The 9044-nt window shown below is 44.8% G+C and overlaps 1 protein-coding gene across 1 annotated transcript; it reads right to left on the reverse strand.

Annotated features, from left to right (window-relative positions):
- Nucleotides 1-203: 203 nt before the first annotated feature.
- Nucleotides 204-8455, reverse strand: LOC102902635 (myeloid cell nuclear differentiation antigen). The gene is made up of 4 exons (XM_023247230.2): nt 8297-8455; nt 4462-4893; nt 2656-2844; nt 204-525 (listed from the first exon to the last, which is right to left on the reverse strand). The coding sequence occupies exons 2-4, from the start codon at nt 4882-4884 to the stop codon at nt 388-390; spliced, it is 750 nt and encodes a 249-aa protein (XP_023102998.2). The 5' UTR covers nt 4885-4893; nt 8297-8455; the 3' UTR covers nt 204-387.
- Between the last annotated feature and the right edge of the window lie 589 nt (nt 8456-9044).

The following is a 9044-nucleotide window of genomic DNA, read 5'->3' on the forward strand; positions in this document are numbered from 1 at the left end:
GGGTGGCGTAGTCGGTTAAGCGTCCGACTTCAGCCAGGTCACGATCTCGCGGTCCGTGAGTTCGAGCCCCGCGTCGGGCTCTGGGCTGATGGCTCGGAGCCTGGAGCCTGTTTCCGATTCTGTGTCTCCCTCTCTCTCTGCCCCTTCCCCGTTCATGCTCTGTCTCTCTCTGTCCCAAAAATAAATAAACGTTGAAAAAAAAATTTTTTTAAAAGAAAAAACAAATTTTATTATTTTTTTTGTCCTACAAATGTGTTAGACGCGAAATCTAATCTGTTTGGTAAGTGCATAAAAACATGTTAATCTAATGCTTTTTTGAAGGAAGTAATGAAATCTATCATGCGGATAGAAGGAGCTCTTAATGTGCTGGACCACTTTCCACCGAGACTATTCTTCATTGATATTCTCCACTTTGACAATACAATTAACGCCACTCGATGGATTCAGAGGAGAGTTCTTCACTGCAATGTCCAGCTTGAAAGTTACACTGTGTGGTTGCTGTGTGCGTCCGTTCCTCTTGACAACCTTCAAGGAGAGATAAGAAAGACACGATGAGACCCTAAGGGTCTACAAGAGGGTCTCTTGTGTGGCCTACCCCCAGCCCCCTGCAGCCATTGTCTCCTGCTCCCTAGCATCCCCTGTCCTGTCTCAGAGGCTGCTCATTCTCTGTTTCCCATCTCCCCCAGCACATCTTCTCTCTCTTCATGCCCTGGAGCCCGAATCTTTCCTGGTGCCCCGCCTAAGTGTCCACCGGGGTGGGGAGGAGGAACCAGGAAAGAAAGGGTGGAGCTGGTGCTCGCAGTGCTGAGTGCCGAGTCCTCAGGGAGCACAGAAGTGACGGGAAGCTTCCGCGGGTAAGTATGTTTCTCTGTGCAGTTGCTCTAGAGGAGAGGAACGTTGATGAGCGCATCCACAATTCCTACGTGGACTTTGTGAGTATGTGTCTATGTTCCTATGTGCATGGGAAAGAGTGTGGTGTCCTATGGGTCAGGATGTGCACTGCACGACAGTGTGGTACCTTTGTCTCTAAGATACAGTTAGTGATTCAAGATCTTGGGGCTCCATGGGTCATTAGTGTCTGGTGTGAGTTCTGTTGACCCTCTTTCTCCTTACACTTCTCTGTGACGCTTATTAGACACACTTTCTGTTTTCCCCTTGACCCCTGTGCTCACTTGTTTTCCTTCTCAGGTGTGAAGTATTTCACCCCCAAGAATCAGTTCTTCTCAACGCTTCACCCTTATGTGTCTGGGCTTTTCAGTGAGCGTGCCCGCGAATCTGACTCTGGAACCCAAGCACTGGGGCCAGTGTAGGAATGGCGGGTCGACCACAGACAGGCAGTGCCCATTAGGGCAAGGGCCTACCTTTCTCTGATGATGATCATCAGTATGTCTATCAATGAAATGGGAATAATGACGGTGTCTGCATCCCTGTTTCAGTTCCCAGCACACAAGAAGCACTCAGAGTTTTCTTACTGGGTGGCTCAGTCGGTTAAGCGTCCGACTTCGGCTCAGGTCACGATCTCACAGTTCATGGGCCTGAGCCCCGCATCAGGTTCTGTGCTGATAGCTCAGAGCCTTGAGCCTGCTTTGGATTCTGTGTCCTCTCTCTCTCTCTCTCTCTCTCTCTGCCTCTCCCCTGCTCATGCTCTGTCTCTCTCTCTCAAGAATAAACATTAAAAAAATTTTTTTAAAAGCTTTCTTATTATATCAATATACATATTATCACCTTGAGATTTCTCACAAGCAGCATCGTTACACCCATGACTTTAAGAAAGATCTCTAACTGACAAATATTGCCGCTTCTGCTTCGGTATCCTTGTCCCTGAACCTCGCCTCTCTCCCTAATGCATCTGTCCAGGTAGTCACTACAATATGTTTTGCTAAAATCTCAAAGAGATCAAGCATTCTTCTGCTCCCCCAACAATTTTTCAAATTGTCACCTATCTTCACAGGGATTTTTCCACTGGTTTCTGAAACAACGCTATACTACCTGCTCGGCTGACTCCTCCGTGTACCTTTCTGGCCTCCTCTTCCCACTGTGTTGACACCTGCTGTATTTTTCGCTTGTACAGAAGTCATGTTGTCTCTCACACTCTTGAGGAAATGCCTGAATCATTTCCTCTGCCTAGAGCACTTTCCAACGTCCTCTTTGCTAAGAAAAATACTGCCGACTACAGTTTGATTTCCCTTTTCTGCCAGGCAGTGAGATAACGTATATGTACGTTTTCACTGAACCAGGCGGGGTCTTCCGTTCACCCCGTGAGGCAGAGACTTTGACCATTTCAGACGACCGATCAGGACAGATTGCCAACATCAGGCAAGCGGTGAGTGCTGGAACCAGGACTCAAAGCACGACTGTCCTATTCAAAGCCTTGCTCTCAGCCACCAGGAGAAATTCCTTTCTTTCCCGCCTTCCTAATTTCTCCCAGTGTTTGCTTGTTTCACGTAAGTATCATATCCTTTGAAATCTGTGTGAATGTCATTTCCTCAGAGCCTCTTGAAACTCCTCCACTTAGACACGAGTGCCAGGTATGGTTCTGTTCTCCTCCCACTGGCTGCACCCCGTGTGTAAGAAGACAGGAGTCTGGTGATCTCAAAACCCAGGCCAAACGATTTGCCTCCTGGGCAAACGAGTGTTGTTCTACCAAGGTCTCACCTCCATGAAGCTGTACTTTCCACTTGTCAGTTTTAGCTTCTCCTTAATTTTTTTCAGATAAAAGCAGAAGAGTCGAACTGTGTCTCCTTCCGCACACTCGATGCCGTAGCATATTTCACTCCCCACGACCTCCATGGTTTCTGTATCGTCTTGTATTATATAGACTGTTGTCTTCTTGTTATCTTTTTTCTGTAACAGAAATTGAACATCCCGTTTCTCTTTCGGCTTTGTTCAATGTTTTATTATTTATTTTTGAGAGAGAGAGACAGAGACAGAGCACGAGCAAGGGAGGATCAGAGAGAGAGGGTGACACAGAATCCGAAGCAGGCTCCGGGCTCTGAGCCGTCAGCACAGCGCCTGACGCGGGGCTTGATCTCATGAACCGTGAGGTGGTGACCTGAGCCGAAGTCGGACGCTTAACCGACTGAGCCACCCAGCCGCCCCCAACATCCTGTTTCTGAAGACATCATAACGTTGATATTTGAAGGAAGACCCCGGGGACACAGTGAATACAAGACATAAAAAAGCAATTAGAGGAACAGATACACATACACCTTCAGCAAGGTCTTCTCCAAGAACTTTCGGCTTATGATCTTGCTTTGATAGTTTCCCCTTTCTTGTTCTAGATATTTTCTATCTGGCAGTCCTAGAACAATGAATTTTCTTCCTATTTCCTACTGCTTCACCACCAGGGATGCTTTGATTCCTTCAAACACTGGAATCAGAGGAACCCGAGGGCTTTCATGGACTCCTTTACCTCCTGTCGTTCTGCAGAATGGAATGGACATGACTGCAAGTCTTGATTCAGTAGATTATACAGAACCAACAGAACAAGTAAGGTTCCAGTAACTCACTACTTCTTTTTCCAACCTTCTCCATTAACTCACTCTTCTCCAAGTCTTATCTCCACTGACCTGGATCTTGCAGTTCACAAACGACAGAGTCTCGCTTCCTTAAGTTGTAACTCATCCATTCTAGAAATGCATTTCTCTTAAAGACAGAGTTGGAGGGTAATGTAGGTGACTTAAGAGGCTCTCCCAGAAGACAGATGTGTAAGATTATGAAGCAGTCAATCCTACAAGATGCCAGGTAAGTTCATGAAAGTTTGTGAATTCTGGGGAGACCTGAACACATCATACTAACTATTAACCTGAATTTGGACGTGCCGTACAAGTAAACTTCTCTGACACACGCACCCCCTTTTGGGGGATATAATGGAGTTGGACTGCTGTGTTTTCAACATATCTTGCGATGTCAAACCTTAGTCTTCAATAAACTGTTTAAATAACGTGTTAAATAAATAAGCTAGAGGAGACAGCCTTGCCCATGTCTATCGTTTGCCTATGTGGTAAAGGTATTCATATTCAGGAGGACATGAGCCGATATATTTATTACTCTGATTATGTGTCCCAACCAGAATGAACCTTTGGGAGGCTGATGGATTATTCAAAGATTTAAAAAAAGAGAAAGATAGATTTATACAGTTTTGGAGGAGCTCAGAGATAAGCACATGCATACTGATTCATGCCCTGATAACAGAGGCTGAAAATAATCCTGACCGGGGACACGACAAGATTTCTGGTGACACTTTTTCAAAGAACTTGCATGAAGGTATCTTGAGTACAAGACTACCAGGTCACTAGTCCCATTTCCTGTCACGTGGCTCTCTTGACCACCTACGTGTGGTCAAGAGACAGGCCTGAGAACTGGGCTCACCCGTCAGTCAGCACACACAGAACCTGGCAATCGAAAACAGTTAATTTCAGGTGTGGGTGGAGAACATGAAAACGAATGTGAAGGGATTACCTTCTGCAGGAGAAACAATCCAGACACGATTGTTGGAAGATTACCCGGATCTTCCTGGCAAAGATCTCTGATCTTGGGAGGGGTTTTTGCTCTTATCCAGATGTCGTTTGGGACCTCAATCCTCTGGTCATCAGGAGCGTTCTGCACAACCGACCTTTCATTTATCTCCAGGACATTTTTGTATCGAATGTATCCTGACATGGTAATGACATTCTTTTGTTTGAATTCCTTTTTCAGCTTGATGTTTAAAACCTTCACTTGGAAAACTTGATTGGAAGTAGCCACCGTAGCAAGAAACACTTTTTTTTTCCTCTGCCCTGGGAATTCATACTCAATTGGATCTGTTGCCTTCAGTACCACCACTGTTATGGGGTCCTTTTGAAGGGTAGGCCTTCTAGGAGCCACCTGATTTGGGGCTTGCATAGCTGGGTTCTGTGTTGGACAGAAATAGGAGAACAAAGGTAGAAGTTTGAGCATGGAATACCAGGTCATTTACTCGTGAGTGACACTTCGCTTATGACACTGGGGCCACAACAACCCTCAAAGATCGTTGGAGCTGGGGCCAGCCTCGAAAGGAGTCGCCTAACAGAAAGGAAAGGCTAATGAACTGAGAGCTTAGGTAGTAAAAGTGTAAGGCAGCAGACTGGGATGAGAGTCCAAACACCCTCCGTTGAACAGAAGAGCCTTTCTGAATTCAAGCACGATCCTGAGCCCGAGACATGCACAGAACTGTGGATGATAAGAGCATTGGCCTGAGCTAATGAGGGACAGATTCAAATATTTCTTTGACAGAGCAGATTCGGAATGAGCCAATAGAAAATGGATGTCAGGCATGTCTGGGCACAGCTCAGACTGCCAATGTGCACATGCTGTCAGTGGTAAAACAGAAAAAAATTGACATATAGCGTGAAAAGGAGAAAACATTTGAGGAAATAATGAGATAAACTTCTTGGAATGAAAGTAACATGAACATCTTCAGAGTGACTGGCCAAAAGAATGCCAAAAAGGAGAGTAAAGGAAAAACCCGTGTCAGGCAGGACGTAATGTTGAGACCCCGGAAAATACCTAAAAGAGCCAGGAAAGTTTGATTCCCAGAGAAAAAGTACAGGTCACTTAACAAAGTTGCAGAACCAGATTCCCAACAGCAAAACTACACTGCAGGACCTTTGTACAGCATTCTACCCAAATTCCATATCTGCGGTTTGGAAATCCCCCAAAAAAGGGAATCCAAAAGGGGTGTGTGTGTGTGTGTGTGTGTGTGTGTGTGTGTGCGCGCGCACGCGTGTGCGCATGCGTGTTAGTTAGGTGACAAAACTTATTAGGAAAATATCTGATGTGAGGTCTCAGGAGCCTATGTATATATTTTTAAAAAATCCACATTAGTATGAGGGCACATACGTCTTGCTACATAAACATGACTGCATGTGATCTGAGAGACGGGACTCAGATCTTCCTAGATCGTCAGTATAGTACATGATAGATAGTGTGTGCATTTGTTAACCTTTCCTAGGTCACTCAAATTCTGAATTCCACAACATATGTGAACCCAAAGGCCTCAGAGCGAGGTTGTGAACAGGTATTGAAGGGAAAAACTAATTTTGAGACAAGAATTTTGTAGCAAACTGAAAATGGCATTTAAATGTGATGTCCTATAGGTGAATCTCTGATATTGACCAACATGATGAACAGTCAGAAGATTTAGCAACACAAAGATACCTATCAAGCACTCTTTTGGAGACAATATTCCCCAAGAGATTAAAGGAGGTTAACATAAAAACACGCTGCAGACTAAAAAGGAAGTGAGGACAAGACCTCGGTTGAGTCTTTCAAAGTTGTAAAAATCAATAAAGCCCCAACGGAAGAGAAAGAAAACAGAAAGTAGGTCAACACAGTGGGGTGAATAGAGGAAGGAGAGATGGTATCTGCTCACTGAGCTGCTTGCCCGGGAAGAGGAGTCAGAGACATTAACTTAAAACTATCGTTGAGGGGCACCTGGGGGGCTCAGTCCACTGAGCATCCGACTTGGGCTCAGGTCATGATCCCATGATTTCGCAGTCTGTGAGTTTGAGCCCCACGTCGGGCTCTGTGCTGACAGCTCAGAGCCTGGAGCCTATTTCCGATTCTGTGTCTCCCTCTCTCTCTGCCCCTCCCCCACTCATTCTCTCTCTCTCTCTCTCTCTCTCTCTCTCTCTCTCTCTCTCTCTCTCTCTCTCTCCCTCTCTCTCTCTCTCTCCCTCCCTCCCTCTCTCTCTCTCTCAAAGGCAAATAAACACTAAAAAAAAAAAAAAAAACCTGTTGGTGAAGAAGACAGCAAGACAACATAGAATAAGCACTCCAGAAAAGTACTCTGAATTAATCAAAATGGTGTATTTCACCGAATGGACATAAAGTGATAAACCCATTAAAAGACAAGATTTCAATGTTCAAGTAGCTTTACTATTTTTTTTTATTTTTTTAAATTTAGTTTTCAATATATGAAGTTTATTGTCAAATTGGTTTCCATACAACACCCAGTGCTCATCCCAAAAGGTGCCCTCCTCAATACCTATCACCCACCCTCCCCTCCCTCCCACCCCCCATCAACCCTCAGTTTGTTCTCAGTTTTTAAGAGTCTCTTATGCTTTGGCTCTCTGCCACTCTAACCTCTTTTCAAGTACCTTTAGATGGTCCTTAAGTCAAAGACTAATCTGAACTGAGCTTCGCTGCCCAATGATAAAAGTTTTCAATTCCAGACAGATGCAACAGTTTAATTACATATTTGCCTAATAGTTATAGGTACAGATTATTTATTATTAGTTTATATTATCCTCATTATTATGAATAGTGTTATGACACGAGCACATTCCCCTCTCTCTCACTGTATATTCATATATGTGTTAACAGCTGAGAGAACCACAGGGAAAAATGGACAAAATCATGATTATACGTTGGTGCTCCCCTATGTCAACTACTGAAAAAAGCAAGAAAAAAAAACCACTTAGAAAAGTTGACCATCACTGTTCAGCTTAAGTAAAAGCTTGATGTAATATTTAGAAATTTCTGAAACCAATATTTGAAACATAACATTTCTCTCAAAAGCACACGACATGTTTGAGTACCAGGCTCTACAGAAGGACAAGCATTCCAAAGCGTGGCTCCAGATTTTTCTCCAACCACCTCTTTTCTACAAACTGCACTATCCCCATTTGCCTGAGCCTTGGAGGGAGTCTCGGAGGGGGTCCTGGGGGACCCGGATGCAGCCCCGCCCCTAGAAGTGGCAGGGGACTAGGACAGGTAGCAAAGTGCTAAGGTGCCTTGTACCCCTGTGAGTGCCCTTGTGAACCCGATCGATGCTCTATTCCGTGTGTGTGTGTGTGTGTGTGTGTGTGTGTGTGTGTGTGTATTTGTTCCCAGGTTTTGTGAAACATATCCAGACATGTTTTCTGTTGAGTATCATCGCATACTACTTTTTCCCCACCCTGTCCTGTGTCCTGTCTCCTCTATCCCGGCCCCCACCGCAGCCGCGAAGCTTCCAGGCAAGAAAGCCAAGGCCGTCTTCTGAATAGTTACTTTTGTTAGAAACACCCGCAGCATGAATTTTAGAATCTACAACAGTCAACATGTATTTCCCTTCCTTCAGGCCTCAGTCAGATGGAACGAAAGATGTCTAGCATCTTCCCCTGGCAGAGAAGGCTTAGAAGGAGCCACTATGGTTTTCAGTCTTCAGAACACGGCTGATGGCAACCCCCCTCCCCTGCGTGCTGCACACAAGGCTCAGACACTCACCCTTCCCCTGTACCTTGTGGTATCATCGAGCTGCCCAGATGTCCCCCACAGAAGTCCTGACCAGACTCACCTCACTGACGACTCGCCACAGTCGTCCAGCTATGGAGATTTTCTTCCGAAATACAGCGATCGATGTAGGTTTGGTTTGAGTAGGAAGATATCACGGCAAAGCTTTCACAAACTGAACTGCAGGATTCTGCAATCTGAAATGCTCTTAAAAAATGGAATCCTTCCAAGATAACTTGGGAAACTGCCATTGGTAAACGTCACAGAAGAGCTAAAGCCTGGAGCCCGCCCAGTGTTAGGAAACTTTTCCTGAGGCTCCTCCCATCCATGCCTTTAGCTTTGTCTTTTCTTAGTGAGAGAATGTGAGTCAGAGAAGCTTTCTCTTAAACATTTCAGTGACCATGAAAAGAGCTAAATTATCACTTTTTTATTTTATTTTATTTTATTTTATTTTATTTTATTTTATTTTGTAAGAATGTCTGAAAGGAGTTTCAACTTAGAACTTTCTTATCCTAGCGGACTTTACTGTTGGTCAGTGGACCCTGGAGCCCCTTCAGTGGGGCTCAACTATCAAAGAGGAGAAGTGAGTCACCCACCCACAACTTCCTGCTTTCCTGCTTACATGGCACTCGATGGGAGGGAGGAGATCTTAGGGAAATTATTTCCAAATAAACCTAAGTGACTAACAGGTTCATATCCTTGCTGCAATGAATCATCAAATCCTGGCAGATCAGGAAGATTCTAGAAGAGAGGAGGGCCTACTAACAAGGTTGTCTGCAATGTTGTGATCTGTATAGGACTGCGGGTACAAT

This window comes from Felis catus, chromosome F1 (genome assembly GCF_018350175.1).
Source record: "Felis catus isolate Fca126 chromosome F1, F.catus_Fca126_mat1.0, whole genome shotgun sequence".
Classification (NCBI taxonomy): domain Eukaryota; kingdom Metazoa; phylum Chordata; class Mammalia; order Carnivora; family Felidae; genus Felis; species Felis catus.

Coding starts and splice junctions, on each gene's coding strand:
- LOC102902635 (XM_023247230.2), bottom strand. CDS start 4,884: ATGCAAGCCCCAAATCAGGTGGCTCCTAGAAGGCCTACCCTTCAAAAG. Junction 2,845..4,461: donor GATTGTTTCTCCTGCAGAAG/GTAATCCCTTCA, acceptor TTTCTGTTACAG/AAAAAAGATAACAAGAAGAC. Junction 526..2,655: donor GAAAGTACAGCTTCATGGAG/GTGAGACCTTGG, acceptor CTCTCCTTGAAG/GTTGTCAAGAGGAACGGACG.